At 42.2% G+C, this 16,715-nt stretch overlaps 1 protein-coding gene across 3 annotated transcripts in view; it reads right to left on the bottom strand.

The window, feature by feature from the left end:
* NBAS (NBAS subunit of NRZ tethering complex) overlaps positions 1-16,715 on the bottom strand; it is a 329,555-nt gene that overhangs the window by 82,807 nt on the left and 230,033 nt on the right. For all 3 annotated transcript variants that reach the window (XM_053891145.1, XM_019451545.2, XM_053891146.1), the window contains 3 exons: positions 15,650-15,760; positions 7,614-7,864; positions 6,178-6,512 (listed from right to left, as the gene is read on the bottom strand). In XM_053891145.1, coding sequence (XP_053747120.1) covers positions 6,178-6,512; positions 7,614-7,864; positions 15,650-15,760 — 697 coding nt within the window. The remainder of the gene's footprint in view (positions 1-6,177; positions 6,513-7,613; positions 7,865-15,649; positions 15,761-16,715) is intronic.

Below are 16,715 nucleotides of genomic sequence, written 5' to 3'. Positions count from 1 at the left end.
TGTCAGCACAGAGCCCAACACGGGACTCGAACTCACGAAGCATGAGACCATGACTTGAGCCGAAGTCAGACGCTTAACTCACTGAATTACCCAGGCACCCCACATCTGTTTTGTTTCTTAAATTCCACATACAAGAATGTTCTTGATGAAGGAGTAAAAATTACTAATATTATTAAGTCTCAAACATTGAGTGCACGGGTTTTTAATATTCTGGGTGAACTGACATATATACACAAAGCATTTCACTGTATACCAAAGCATAATAAGGAAAAAGCATTTGTGTGATGGTTTGATTTATGAACTGAAGTAGTTTCTTTTTGCGTGCATGATCATTTTTGCTTAAAAGAACAACTAATAGAAAACTCTGGTTGTTCAGACTTGGATATTTTGCAGACATTTTCTCCAAAGTGAACAAAATGAGCCCGTCACTTCAAGGAAAACGATTCATACTATTTGTTGCCACTGATAAAATTTGAGCTGTCAAGCAAAAAATTAGAATTTTGGAAAACTCGTATCCACCACTGTGAGACTGACAGCTTTCCGATACTTAAAGACTCATCTGCTAAGAGGAGTGTTCATATTAGTACATGTGACTGTCGATACTGCATAATGCAATTTATCAACATCTGGTTGATCTGCATAACTCAACGGATCACGATTTTCCAAAGGCCTAACCCGTTATATTACAAACCACACATGGGTAAAAGATACACCCAGAGTGCAACATAGACCAGTGGTTTTAATGTAACAGAGTACAAAGGGTTCAACGATACGGTTTTAGATTCTACACTGCAATTGGCCTTTAAAAAATCTACCACTTGTGGAGTTTCAGTGTAGGATCAAAGGAGAGCACGCCAACTCATAGGCTATGAAAGCACTCCTCCCTTTCCAACCTCGCATCTGTGTGAGGCTGGGTTTTCTTCATTTACTTCAACCCAAACAACAAAAACTGAAGGCATAAACATGAGAATCTAGCTGTGTTCTCTTAAGTGAGACATGTAAATATAAAATAACGTTAGTCTTTCATTAATCTTTTTTCTTTTGGAAGCAGTTATTTTCCATTAACATATGCTATTCATGTCAACCCATGTAATGGGTCTATTATTGGTAGTTATAAGCGAATTAAATAAATATTTCTAAAATTTCTTCATTTCAATTTCTAACATGATAAATATCTATAGATATATCCTTAATAAACAAACTCTTTTTACAGTTTTCAATAATTTTTAAGAATGTTAAGGCACTCAGATCAAAAGGTTTTACCATCACCAGTTCTGATAATAACTGTTTAAACAACACTGAAGGAGTTCCTACTTCATACGGTGCTAGGAACTGGAGAAGTAGATAAAAGGTAGCATCCCTAGCCTCAAAGAATTTCTAATTTTATGAAGAGTGTAATTCTCAATTATAACAATTTTACTGTAAAAAAGAAAAAAAACATTTCAACTTTCTTAGGAATGTATTTACATCTTGATGTTCTCAATGGCAACTAACCTTGTATATGGCACACAGCTGATATCTAAATACTTAGTGATTCAGTCTGAATCTACATAATATGCATTTGATTTGTGCATCAGAAAGTCCTATATCTGCCACATACTTAGGTACTGGGCATTGCCTAAGCATTTTTACATAGGATTCAGACACTGACTGCTCTTTATGGTGACAAAGGTGCTCCGTCCTTAGTGAAAAGACCCTGAAGTTACAGCAACAGTGCAGCCTTTCACTGAGACAAACCTTAGGAAATAAATTTTATTTTTAGGTCATATCATGGTTTTTAAGACAAATTTACTCTTCCAGATTTTATATCAAATAGTCTGGATAACAGGATGAGGGAAGAAACGGTAGGTTATTTCAGGAACAATCATAACATGAAAAAGAGATTCCCTTATTCTGCTTCCATAGCTCTAGAAGGCAGAACCGAAAGGTGGAAACTATAAGGAGCCTGAAAAAAAAAAATGTGTTTTTACACACACACACACACACACACACACACACACACACACACTAGGGGCAGTAACTTAATTATCAATAAGTATGATGCTTGAGGGTCAGAGGTCAGACCTATTTTTCTATTTTCCCCCACTCTAACCCAAAGGAGACAGCATGTTTCCATCAGAAACAAATGGTGGGAGTTGAAACAGAGAGTGCAACCAGGGTGGGGTGAGGGTGGTCAATGTCCATCCAACTTCAAGTTGAGAAGCACCTGGCAGGAGGCAGAAGGCCTGTGTTAGTTCTGTGATTACCTGGGGCTCTTAAAGTAGGGTCCTAGCAAGCTCCTGGGTAGCAGTTCGTAAGTGAGCAGAGGATTTCCCACGTCGTCACTTAAGGATGCAACCCTCCCCGCCATTCCCAGCGCGTGGGGGTATAAAAGGCTGGGAGTAAGGAGAAGGCTGAGGTCGCACCTAAGTCCCGTCTTAGCACATCACATCTGAACCAAGCACACAGTGTTTTGACCCCAACTGCAGCTTCTTTGATCATTTTCCTGGATTTCTAACCCACTAACTTGCCCTCTGTCCCTTCTACAAAATGTATCTAATTGCTCAACCGGAAAAGCAATAGGAAAGCAACTCTTACCTGACTCCACAAAAAAACAAACAATTTAGATTTGCAGCAAATGAACTTTAAACATTTGTGTTCTCTGAAGCTTCTGCATATTCATCACCTCAAATGTCATGAAAATTCAATCTCTGCCTATATGACATAATACCACTTTGTGCATATTTTCCCCAGAATTTCCACAAATTCTGCCAATGCAAATGGCAACTGAATGACAATGATCTCGAAGGCAAACAGCCCTCTCTGGCTTATTTTGTCGGGGGAAGGGCACAAAGTGCAGGCTTCTGGACCCTCCTGTCTGAATTCTAGCACCTGTACAACAGCTTCGTGCTCTTGTCCCGCACTCTAGAACTAGCTCACCAGTTCCTTCCACAGTTCGGTTTGGAATGAAACGTGGGTACACATTTGAAAACCGCACATCACATGTGAGCAGTACAGACTTATTTTACATTTTTAACATCATGTACGAGCTATGGGAACATCTGGTGTTTTGCAAATTTGGCCAAACCCAGCTGCACTTCCTTTTCCAAACGTGTCCTCTGACATGTAAGGGTTGTATTTCAATTTGAATTTCTCTCGCTCTCTGTCTCTCTCTCTCTCTGGCACAGTACTGTGGGACTTCAAGCAAGCACTGTACCTAAACTTTATACTCTTCCTCTCTCAAAGGAAAACTGAAAGCTTGCCAATTAACAACATGAGGAAAAATAGCTAGACCAAAGATGTAAAATTAATTTTAAACTCTTCTCTCTCATTTTCCTGTAGCTTGCCTGACTCAGTAGAAAACCATCTCTTTTTTTTATATTTATTTAAGCAATCTCTGTCCCCAATGTGGGGCTCAAACCCATAACCCCAAGATCAAGAGTCACATGCTCTTTCCTACTGAACCAGCCAGGCGCCTCGAGATAGTTGACTACACAAGGGTATCTTGCTAAGGATGACACCATCTGAATGGAGAGAAAGCAATGCCATAGTTATTGACTCACTGTTTACTGGGTCAGCCAGACATGTTCTCCTCAGGAAAAGTGCACAGACAATTGGGTCATACGTTTTCAGGTGGTTGGAGAATGTGCTGTAACCGAAAGTCATCGGACTTGAAACATCATAAATAACAGCTCAAACTCAGAGTGGATTCTACGTCCACATCTTACGTTGAATCCTGAGCAAATCACTGCTGCTGGAAATCTAGACTCATCTGTCCCCTTCCATTTAGCACGTGGCCTCGGCGATGGCATGCTACTCTTTGTCCTGCCCTCACGTAAAGCATTGAAAACCCACATCAGGCTGAGGGGAAAGAAACGGCCTTAGAGTGAGCCCCCCCAGCCCCCCCACCCCCCTGTCTTCCTGGCTTCCTGCCTGGTCTGTTTGCTTGTCCAGCTCCTGTAGCCAGTTCATGGTCCCACCTCTGGAGCCTTTTCCTTGCACCTCAACTCCCCACTTGGTTCCTTCCCTTCCCTGCATGTGTACTTCCTTGGACTCCAGCCCTCTTCTCATTCCGGGAGATTCCAAACCCACGTTTGTTGGACTCTTGCCTTTTTCCCATACTTGCCAGGTTCCTGCCCACCCTTCTTTGTTCAGACTCAGCCCTGCTCTGGGCACATCCCAGGACAGGCTACTCCACTTGGACTGAATGTCCCCGGGGCTCTCTGGGCCCTGCTCCCCTACAGCTCCTACAATGGCCCCAGGCCCTTGACTCTAGCTGCTGGTTCCAGGGCTCCTCACATACAGTACAGTTCGGGGGTTAAGAGCAAGGACTCTGGAAAAAAGCCTTCTCGACTTCACGCTGTGGCTCCTCTATTACCAAATTAACTTTGTAGGCCTCACTTTCCTCACCTGTCAAAATGGGGGTAATAATATATCTGTACCACAGATTACTCAGCCACAAAGAGGGAGAGGTCTACCAGATTCCTCAGTCTAAACCACAGAGCTATTAAGTTGCAGGTTCAAAGTTCAAAACCAGGTTCAAAGGACTTGAAACACATACTCTTTTCAAATATATGATGCTATCTTCCTTTAAAATCATTTTTAGTTGCTTCCTTGGAAACAACAAAAACGATCATTTCCTTTGCATAGCAGTGCTTGTAAAATTTCTTGATTTTAATGTTTGTTTATTTTTGAGAGAGAAAGAGAGAAAATGTGAGCAGGGGAGGGGCAGAGAGAGGGAGACGCAGAATCCAAAGCAGGCTCCAGGCTCTGAGCTGTCAGCACAGAGCCCAATATGGGGCTCGAACTCGCAAACCGTGAGATTATGACCTGAGCTGAAGTCGGACGCTTAACCAACTGAGCCATCCAGGCGTCCCTGCAGTGCTTGCAAAATTTAAAACCAAGTTATTAACTAAAGTGCTTGAGTTCTAATAGTCAGTGATGAGGTCCTTGGTTCCAACCACAACTGTTAATCGAATAAGTTAGTTAGAACTAGAATTCCCCACAGATGTTTGAACCTCTACCTGTATCAACCTCCAAATGAATGACTTGAATTCTTAGCCTTTACACTAAATTTTCAGGCTAATATGAGCCATGTGAAAAATACTTGTAATATAAAAAAAAACAAACAAACAAGGAATGCATCTCCAAAAGAGATTCAAAAGAACTGTATCTCCAAAACTCTCTTTTTTCCAAAAGAAAAAAAAAAGTACTTGCGATAGTGGGGCACCTGGATGGTTCAGTCTTAAGTGTCCGACTCTTGATTTCTGCTCAGGTCTTGATCTCATGGTTCGTGGGATCGAGCCCTGCATCAGGCTTGGGATTCTCTCTCTCCCTCTCTATCTGTCCCTACCCTGCTCACTCTCACTCTCAAAATAAATAAACTTTAAAAAAAAAAAAAAGTTTAAAAGTACTTGTGATAGGGTACTGGGCAGACTTGCCAGCTTGGAGACGGGGAGAGCAGCAGCCAAGACCGGCAAGCAGAGGAGGAAAAAGTTCCAAAGGCAACAGAGTTCAGCAGTTGAGACCACAGGTGGGAGGTTTTTTCGGGAGAGACATTCCCCGCCACCAAACAGCGAGAATTTTGTTTTACAGTAAGGTCCCGAGACGGCAGGAAGAGAAGGAGAAGGACTCACATTATTTATTTACTCTGTATGAAACTAGGTATTGTTGAAGGATCCAGAGCAGGAATTGGGAGTCCAGTTAAAGGTGCTCAGACCTAAGCGTGGAGCAGACATTAGAAAATGTCTACAGAGACTTCCGTGGATAATTCTATCACCAAGTCATACACTACATGGAATTCATGCAAAAATTTTTAGGGGCTCGATTTCACCACAGCTGAGCTGTCGGCCTGCCACTGAAAGCAGGTAATGTGGGTGGGGCACTGGACGTGCTTCCCACTTCGCAACTGGAAAGAACAAGGTGGCGTATTCACTGTGACGCAGGAGGACCGTAACGTGTACAAGACGCACACGTGAATTAGAAAGAGTCAAGTCAGATTTAGACTACTTGCACATCTGTGACAGAGGCAAATGATTTCCCAATTAGAACATCTCGCGCTTAGCCAAAAACGAAAACGTCAAACATGTTAAGTATTCTCCATCCCAAGAACGGGAACAAAAACAATCTACTGGATTTAAGAGCCGTTTTGGTTTCTTCTACAGCATTCAATGCCCTTTCAACGATCTTTTCAGTTACCTTGGTCACAGCTTTCGGAGAAAATGTAATGGCATCCACCACCGTGAGGAGGTCGCCCGGGTGGAGGCGATCAAAGTACTTCACGCAGACGTCATAGGCGCGGAGCCACTCGGGTGAGGACTCCGGGACTTGTTTAATGAGGTGCGGGTCTCCAGTCCAGAACAGCTTCTGCAGCCAGATGGCGTACAGAGAGCTCGGGGAAAGCATGTGTCCATCCTTTGCGGGGATTTTGGGAACAAGTTTGGAAATAGATAAGATATTCTGACTTGAAAGAACTGGCTCCAGGGCTTCAAGAGGATTCGTGCTGTCATCGGTCAGCTTTTTGTAATTAAGACCTAAAGAACGAAAAGAAAGAAAGGGAGTGGGTTCTTTCCAACATAAACATACAGGAGCTTTCACACACACACACACACACACACACACACACACACACACACACACACAGCCCTCTGGACTGCTGAAGGGAAAATTTTATCTACCAATTTATAGCAGATATTCTGTCGATTACAGAGATCAAAAGATGTGAGCTCCTGTCCCAGCCTGCGAGGCGGTCAGCTGTGCGGTCCTCCACAGGCCGCCCGCTTCCGCGTGCCTCAGGTTTCCTCAGGTGCCTCAGGCGTGCACGCTGGAGAGGGCTTATCCCCTGGCTTCCTCCATCCTTCTACGTCCTTCCACGGTACCTATATTTCCTTTGACCGGCATGCTCATCGCACTGCATTCTATTTCCCCATAGTTCATCTGCCATCCCACCAACTACCTGCAGGCAGGGATGCAATTTTGCTCCTTTTCTTCCATCTGGTCCAGCTTCTAATTTGGCTACTCGGTAAACCACTGACAGACTGAAATAAATTCTCACAACTGTTTTAAGTATTGAATGAATATAGATTTCAAAGTAAATTATAAAGTATTATACAGACTGGAGAGGTATTAATGTGTTTAACGTCTTAGTTAGGAGCTTAGAGAGACAGGGGTACCATTCTAAAGACTGCCACCATTTATCAAAGGTGCAAATGCTCTTATTTTAAGGGTTTCACACATCCTTAAAACACAGAGTCTCCAGTGAGGTGAAATTCGGTCAAATTGCCAAATGTGAAGTGTCCCAGCCCTGTCCTTTCTATAGATAAAATAGAACCACTGGGAGTAGGGAACAGACCTCTGGAGGATTAGTCAAAAACTCCAGATCTCAGCACCAGGCCTACAGTAAGACAAAGTCAATGTGTGACTTTCAATAGGTCTCTTATAGTTTCTTTGGTATTTAATTCCTTAAACAGTAAGTAAAGGAGTTGCAAAGATAATAACTAAAGTCAATTAGCATCAGATCCTGTGATTTCTGGTCTCTGCCAGTCACAAAATGCACAAACATGACTGTGCACAAAAAAATTAATTCCTGGCTTTAGTTTAAAGAATGAGTTCAAGCAGGGAAAGGATCGTCTTACCTGCAGCAACGACCTTAAATTTCTTCAGCAGCCGAATGTGCGTTTCTGGCTTAATGGCATATTGCCCCAAATCTGCACAGCCACAGCTTTCCAGAAGAGAGAAATAATATAGCAACCTTTCGTGATCAAAGCCACCTATAGCGGGGTAAATATACTTGACCATGTGCTTGTGAAAGGCTTCAGGATCAGTCTTCAAAGTCTCAAAGAGATGAAGGGCTTGGGCTCGATTTTCAATTTCTACTGTGGACAAACTGAAATTAAGGACAAAGAAATTGTGTTAAGGTTTGGTCCCTTTAGTAAACAATTTGTTGTTGTTGTTTTTTCCCCTGACTGAAAAAGACAGGCCACTTCTTACAAGTCCCTTCTTCTTGTCAATCAATTTCAGCAAACCACCAGAATGTGGGCTGTTTATATAAGGGCAAATAGGAGTGTTAAATGCTTAGTATTATACAATTTTCGCATCCTCTCATATGGGTCACAGCAACCCTGTGAAGTAGGGTTCACATTCCTTCAGATGGGAGAGTCACCCAACACTTAACATCCAAGAGATGAACCCAGACTTGTCAGCTTCCGTTAGGCATTATTTATTCATGTCACAAGAAACACTTAAAATCTGAGCTTCATTATAGAAATGTAAACAACCTTATTGTTTCAGGAATTTAGGAAATGGTGGGGGAGAAGAAACAAGTCCAACTTTGAGGCATATAAGTTTGACACCCAAGAGCCCCGAACTGCTATTCAATACACCCACATTTGATACTGTGTTCAAAGAGAATTAAAATGGGAAAGAACAGATATGTTCACTTGACTTATCTGTGGTAATGAATGCCATTAGAATGAACACACTTCTTGGTATTTTCACCGTGATTTAGAGGTCTTTATAATGTAATAAAAAAAGGTCATTTAAGGTTAAAGTACTGCAAACAATTTTTAAGGAGTCTTAGTTTGGTCAATCAGTTTTTATTTCCGGGGATAAAGGGGAAGACTTAATTTTGGTCTTGGCTTCTCCCCGGACAGAACATGATGCCTCCAGCCCGGTGTAACCCTGATGCCCCGTGCAGAGTAAGTCAGCACTCATAGAAATGTCCAGTCTCCGGGGCATTCAGCAGTAGCATACAAAGGCTGCGAGGGGTGCCAGGGAGACTTCTGGCGGAATCAAAGTTAGATCACATACAACTGAAAAGCAGCATCTCTGAAATATGATGCCCTATTTAATGGAATTCCCACTTTTAGGAAGTGCCAAGACATGTTTTTTGGTTTAAGGACATAAAGTTAATACAAATTATGTTTTAAAATTTTTATAAGGGTGTGAGGATACTTGGGATACCAGCAGCAATCCATAAAGTGAAAATATCAAGTAATTTTTTTAAATACTCTTTTAACTGTCACTTCTCGAGAAACTCTGTTTTTCTATTAAGACATAGTTCAAACATCTATAAAAATGTCCCCAGTCTATAAAAATGTCCCCGACTGCCTCCTCTGAGCATCCTTCTCTTCTGGCACTCATAACGTGCTGTGACTTTTCATTACCTTGTCTGTCTCCCTCACTAGGCTACGTACCACTTGATGGAAAAGATGATACCCTATCTTCGTCTTTAGTTTCTTAGTTCCAAACACCAGTGTGTGGTAAAAAGGAAACATTCAACATGTGTCTTATGAATGCCAAACAGATGGGTGGATGAACAAAACGTAGGTGTCCTCCAGGGACCAGGCACCCTGCTCGTCGCGGGGCGAGAGTATAAAGATTTACAACAGGGGCGCCTGGGTGGCTGAGTCGGTTAAGCGTCCAACTGTTGCTTTCAGCTCAGGTTATGATCTCATGGCTCCTGGGTTTGAGCCACACTTCCAGCGTGGAGCTTGGCTGGGATTCTCTCTCTCTCCCTGTCTCTCAAAATAAATAAATAAACTTAAAAGAAAAAAAAAAAAGATTGACAACACAGAGCTCTACCCAGCAGTTTGAAAAACTAGTTGAGTTCTAAATACTTAAGAGTTAAAGCACAATGCAAAATAACGGTAAGGACAAAGGCCACACAACCATATTCTAATTGACAGTAGGATCACTAAAGCTGTATCTTGAGAGGAGGTAAATGTCAATGTTAACAGAAGGCTTACTGAAGGAAGCACTTGAGCTTGGCACTGAAAAAAGGAATGAAGCAAAAAGAGTTTAACAGAGGTATCGAGACAAGAAAGCACAAGGTCTGTACAACAAATGAGTATAAATGAATGGCTGGTCAGAAAGCAACCTTGATACTATCACTATTCAAAATATGCAATGTCACCTCTGAAATATACTGTACGCTCAGTCGTGTATGAACGCGATTCACAGAATTTCTGATGTTTCTGCATAATTTGTAAAACGAAGTCTGCAGTAAACAGCAAACCGTGTAACCCCATGAAGACAGGTCATATGGATGAAAACTTGCAGGCAGAACAGCATGCCAATGGAGGGGGTAGGGGAACACACATGCACTTCTTAGGCTGATTCCTAAGCAAGGCAAGTGAAATCTAAGTAATTACCAACCTACAGACGAGAGACTGCCATCAGAGAGGTTAAGCGACCTGCTTAAGACAAAGGGTCCACATCTGTTTGGACTTGGCTTGTGTTCTGCTCAGCTCATCACAAAGTAGCCTTTGACTAATGAAGGTCAAGTGTCTGCAGTACCAACCATGTCAAAAACAGGAGTTTTTCTGTAATGAACATTAGTTCTCTCTCCCAGCGGCAATACTCTCAAAGAGTTCTCCTGTCATACTTCATTCTTAACACCCTGATCAACAGAATACTTGAGATAGACTCATCTACAAAGTGGTCAGTGATTAAGCCCTAACAGTTTTAGTTCACTGGTGATTGGCTTCATTCTGAATATAGTCTCTCCTAACCAACACGACTTTCCCCTTTGCCCACCCACTTATTCTTCTGTGCCTACAATTCGGTTTGTCCGATGTGCAATTTTACCTACTTATCTTGTCAAGAGAGATCTGGAATACCTTTAGTGATACATGATTAAATGCCAAAACCTGCCTCTTCAGTAAATTACAATGTGCTAAGATCTTTTATAGACGCCAGTAATCAATAACCCATTTTAATAGTTTCCATTGAAAGAAGCTGTTATCTTCCCTTTGGAACAAGAAATGAAAACTCTGCTTGGAAAACAATTCCAAAGAACCCACATTCAAGAGAATACGAAGAAATACCATGAGACCACTATGGACTTTTCACTAATCAAATTAATGATTACCCTTGAAAACAGTTTAAGTGCTTTATCTTGAGCCAAGTTTTAGCCATAAAGCAGCTTATATGTATAATGCATATTTAACTTTCAGAGATTAACTAAAGGAAGAAACTAGCATGAGTTGTACCCGGTGCACAAGGAATAAATTAATAGCACTAATCCTTTGATTAGTGTTCTGTAATGGCTTCAAGTTGTCAATCACCCAAAAATGTGATTCAAGAACAGCATGTATTGAAAGAACTTATATTCAAATAGGAAAACAAATTTATTTAAATATGTTTTTCTTTACTCAGTCTGAGACTGATTGATAATAAAGTTCTATTACCTGTCTGAACAATACCGAGAAGAGGAAAGGAAGGAAAAAGGACGGTGGGACAGGAGAAGGCAGACGGCAGCTGGGAAAGGCAGAGACAAAGGGATGGGGATATGGCTTCACACAGTCCAGATGTACTAACTTCCAGGCATTTCCGCCAAAGACTAATCCTAAAAGTTTAAAGACATATGGGTCCAAATTCATGACCCTGATCATGAGCGAACAGGGTTCCTCCACTGATGCCTGTGCAAAGAGACAATTCTACCCTCTAAGTTATAACTACTCTGACCTGAGGGAAACAATCCAAGGTATTTACCACACAAATGCTCAGAATGAACTTGACGTGGCCGACTTGATGTGCAATGCTGCCTGACAGTTGCACATGGGACTACAAAGAGAAAATAAGGTCAAAATAGTCGTGGCATTTTTCAGTTTTGCCAACATTTTGGCCAAGTCTTTGTAAAATGAAAAATGGAATTTAATTTTACAAGTTCACCTACACGGTTGATGAGATGACCAATAATGAGCATCTCTGTCTATTTCTTGTCATACAACTACTCAGATCCTCTGCGGAATGTTGTATATGAACAGAGCATGATGGGGCAGGCCATGAGAATAGGCTTTGTCTCCTCTACAACGACAATCCTGACACCTTAGATTTTCACTGGTTTACATAGTCTCATATTATTACCTAACAAAAAAATATTTTCAAAGACATCACAGCACAGAAATAGATGAATAGGTACCATTTACTGAGCATTTAGATGTTAAGTGCCATGTCAGATCATTTATTTCTCACAAAGCAGATACCTTATAATTAATGTTGACTTGAAAAATAAATATTCAAAGATAAGACGTACAATGTTGGGCTAATACTGGTCATAGGATGGGTTTGGTGTATATGATCTGTTTCCAGAATTAACAACAGCTGTTTTTTGAGCACCTACCACATGTCAGGTATTTTGTATAAATCTCTGAAATCTCACAGCAGTCCAGTCAAATGGAATGAGAAAACTCATTTTGCAGGCAAGGAAACCTAATACATACAGGGCTGAAGCAACGTGTCTACCTGGCAAGAACACTTTAGTAGGAAGTCACAGAGCCAGAGTTTGAACCCAGGATTCAGAGTCTGAGCACTTTCCACCAGATGGAAACAAGCCAAAGTGCATTGTCTTGCTTACATTTTATGCCAGTGTCAGGAGCTTTTGACAATTTGGGAGAGAAGTGGCCTTAATGGTCACAACATGGAAAGGAAGGTTGCAGATGTATGCAAGGAACGGCTTCCATTTTGGTAATGGTGGTAATCAGTTCTTCCATTCTTAGGAATGGCAGGTTTCTTCTTAGGCACAATGCAAATCAGTGTGTGGGTCATGATCCACAACCCCCTGCCCTTAGGCCAAAAGAAAGATCAAAACCAAATTTAACGACTACAGAAGGCCTATGACCTGAATATCTATATTCAAACTTCCTACTCTAATATGGATTTTTTTTTCCTGGTCCTGAGTTTTTATTTTATCCTAATTTTCAATGTTACGAGCTACTTTTAGTAAGCCGAGCTACCTTAAATCCTCTCTCTATACGCTAACTATTCTCACACTAACTCCTCAACCAAGCCAGGCTTCCTTAAGGGAGGAGACAGAGAAAAGGCCACGATTTAGAATCCTTTACAGTGTGGCCGTGTGGACACAATTCTGCCTCTGAGCAGCAGCAATCCTGGGACACATGTCCTGTGTATCTTCTGTTTCAATTCAGAAAGAGACAGATGCCTTACAGTTTATTCATCCTCCCACAGCTAGAACTTGCCCTGGTTCATCCCTGTACCTGAGAACAAAAGAATCCTACCAAAGAATATGAAACTGATTGTGAAAAATAGAAGAGTGCAGGCAGGTTCCATGCGCCAGGGGGCCCCTTGCCACGCGTCTAAAGGAGACTGAGAAGGCGGTATCATGATCTCTGACACTTGGGTAATCACCTGGTGATTCAAAGGTGGCTATCAGAGTGAAATGAAAATGCAGGATGCAGGCCTTCAGATCTGCTGTTTAATTAAGAAGGGAAACAACGGAAAGTGTCACCAAGGATGACAGTCGAAGGGAGTTCTGGCCCCTACTTACTTCTCCTGTGCTAAGGTGCCATGTGCTCCAGCCACAATGGTTTTCCTTTAGTTATGCAAAATACCAAGATCTTTCCTGCTCCAGAACCCGTTCCCTCTGCCTAGACTGCTATCTACAACTTGTGCACTTCCTTTATGGTACTTACTAGGACTAGCAATTTACTTTTTGGCTATTTTCAAGTGCGTGCATGCGTGTGTGCATATGTGTGTGAGTGTGTGTGTGTGTGTTGAGAGTGGGCACATCTCCCCTATTACAATATAAGCTTTGTGAAGGTAATAATGTGTCTGTCTCATTCAGCACTTAAACCTAAGCTTAGAATAGGAAGACACTATAAAAATAATAACATGTAGTGAGTGAACAAATGTGGTACTATTCAATCGTCTAGAAGCATCCTCTGGTATTTTAAAAATGATCTTGTGTCCAAAACTTAAAGATGCTCACAGAGTCAGCAGAATTGACAAGAATAATAACAGGAATAACGCAACAGTATGACAGAGCCGCCAGGCTATATACTTTCCACAGATCCTCTCTTACCTTTACAACCTTACAAGGCAAGGATAATGGTCGGATCACTGAGGAAACAATGACTCAAGAGGATTAAGAGGCTTGCTCACAGCTACAAAGTTGGGGTTATGGGCAGCAGATGTGGACCAAATGTGGCCAGACTCCAAAACCCGTGCCCTCATGCTAAGCCACGCATACACTGGTAGTTGATGGTATAAGTATTTCTGCTGGTCTCTTCTAAAACGTCCCTCTTCTAAAACATCCAGAACAGCCCAGAAGTGAAGTTGGCCACCGAGGCCGTAATGAGTGATAGATATACATCAGCCCTGAGCATGGGGAGCTGAACATGCCCTGCAGAACAGCCGGGGTGTGCCAGCTGGAAGGGACGCCAGGCACACGTGGCCACTCAAAGTCATCACTGATATTTACAATGACTAAGAAGAAAACAATGGGGCGCGGGGGAAATAAGGGGAAGAAGGAGACCAAGAATTCAAGTATGGGTGTTTACGATGATTATCTCCTTCTCACAGGAGTAAAATTCCAGGAATAACTGCCAGTAATGATGTACTGGTCATGTGAAAAGGGGTGCAGGTTTGATATTTTACCGTGAAGTCATTTAATTTTTGTTATCCCTTAGAGTTGAGGAAAATAAATTCCCGAGAACTGAATTACCTTGCATCGGGACATACAGCTAGAGACTGACAGTTAGTATTTGATCCAGCTACGGTGATTTGAAGGCTTATGCTCCACTGCATAATGCTGCCTCACCCAAGACGGAGTGCGCCCCTCTGTATGTGAGCTGGGCAGGGAATATCTCCAAACTCAACCAACAGGAAAGAGAATGTAAAATTACAGGAAAATCAACTTTTCAGGGAAAATGACTTTTTAAAGGGACAGAAAAGCAAAAATCTTCAGGAAAGGAACATTATTTTTCTGACCTATTAACTTCTCATAGGCATTGACTCAACAAGTAAATGTTGGGCAATCTCTATTCTATTAACAAGGCTGGTTTCAAATGCCTGTCTTACCAAGTGTGATTAAACAGTAAGGCGAACCACATCTTTTAAGTAAGGAATGAGGGGCACCAAACACCACTTGCTAAATCAATATTAGGTGTTTTGTCACTCACGAGTAATGATGCCAGGCGGTAATGATTTCCTGCTTTTGTAATTGCTGTGCGTCTCCATAATCACACTGCTATCAGATATAATGATATGCTGTGAACAGTCTTGCACGTTACTAGATTGCCTGATAATTTATAATAAATTCAGACCAATGGACCAATCCTGCTTATATAGATATGATACCCTTTTATGTAACATTCAATGAAAGGAAAAAGATATTTAATAAAATGCCAAGATATTTTTTAAATGCCAATGTGCATAACAAACATTTATTTGAACCTATTACTGGACTTTAAAAACGGTGCAGTGCAATATTTATCACAGATAAGACTATCACCCGTGTGGTCATTTGTTTAGCATCATCCAATTATAATCTGTCGCCCACACTAGACTACAGGTTCCAAGACAGCTGGGATGCCAGTGTTTGCTGACTACTGTAACCTGAGTATCAACACTGTTCCTGGTACACGGTAGATTCTCAATAAAAGCAAACAAACAAACAAAAGAAACCTCTGAATAAACACACCAACATTACAGTAACTCAGGGCTATTATTACTGAAAAACAAAAACTAATAAACTGTTGTTGGAATATGGGTGTATCAGGAGACATATAAAGAGAGAATGTACAGATGTTGGTCTACTCCAGGTCAAAAGGAAAGGTGAAACTGCACTTCACAAGGTCAAGATCCTTCTAAAGTAGAACTGAGAAAAGACAGACACGGAAATAAAGGTACATCTGAATCGTGCACTTACCCGCTGTCCGTGAACAGGAACTCCAAATGCGTCATGAGAACTTCCCAGCGGGAGACACTGTAACGCTGTGCCAGAGAAAGGGCAATGCTGTAGACGTTCTCCTCAAGTGTTCTTCAAGAACGTCCATCAGCCACAGGGAAGGGAAAGAAGAGAAACACATTACCCTTAATCAGCAACAAAACTGTTCATTAGGACTCTCTCCAGCTGCAAGGGGTGCAGCCGGCACCAGCCTTAAAAAGCCATTTCACAGCAATTCAGGAAACGTACTTCCCAGGCATGTTAATGCCCCTTTCTCACCGCGGTGCACTGCAACTGACCAAGGAACTGTCCAGAATGGTGGTTCTCCACCGAGGGGGATTCTGTCCCCCAGGGGACATCTGACAGTGTCTGATTATCCTGGCAAGAGAGGAGGAGGACAGCGTTACTGGCATCTAAGTGGGGAAAGGACAGGGATGCTGTCGAACTTCCCGCAAGGCACAGACGGCTCTCCCACAAGGCATTATCCAGTCCAAAATGCACGGAGGTCAAAAAATTCTGGTACAGACACCAGAGCCTACAGGCCAACAACAGTGCAAAGGAAATGTATCCCTGCCCTACAGGCATGTATCTGAGAAAGCACAGTCACTCAACAAATGTTTATGTTTTCCAGACTGTATCAGGTATTGTGCTAGCTACGTGGGACACAAAGACAAACAAGACATTTCTTATGGAACTCACAGCCTAGTGGAGGATGTGAGATGTCAACCAGGAACCAAATACAACAGGGTGGGGGGGGGGGGGCGGTGCTACCAGAGGACTTCAAATACTGACAGCAGAGATGAGGGAGTGACCGATTTGAGCTGAAGCCTGGAGGATAAAAAAGCAGAACTGAGGGAAGGTAGTTACGAGAGAGAAGAGCCAGAGGGCTTCTGAGAGAGAAGGCATGGGGGGTGGGGCAGGAGGGGTTCCTGCCAAGGGACCTGCACCTTATCCCACCGGCAGTGGAGAGCCAGAGGAAGGTTTAAACCAGGGCATGGGGTCACCAGACTTGAGACCTTTTAGGTTTATGAAGAATTCTGGGGCCCAG

Source organism: Panthera pardus, unplaced genomic scaffold (assembly GCF_024362965.1).
Source record: "Panthera pardus isolate Hobbes unplaced genomic scaffold, ASM2436296v1 HiC_scaffold_26, whole genome shotgun sequence".
NCBI classification, from domain to species: Eukaryota; Metazoa; Chordata; class Mammalia; order Carnivora; family Felidae; genus Panthera; species Panthera pardus.
This window is presented reverse-complemented; position numbering and strand designations above follow the sequence as displayed.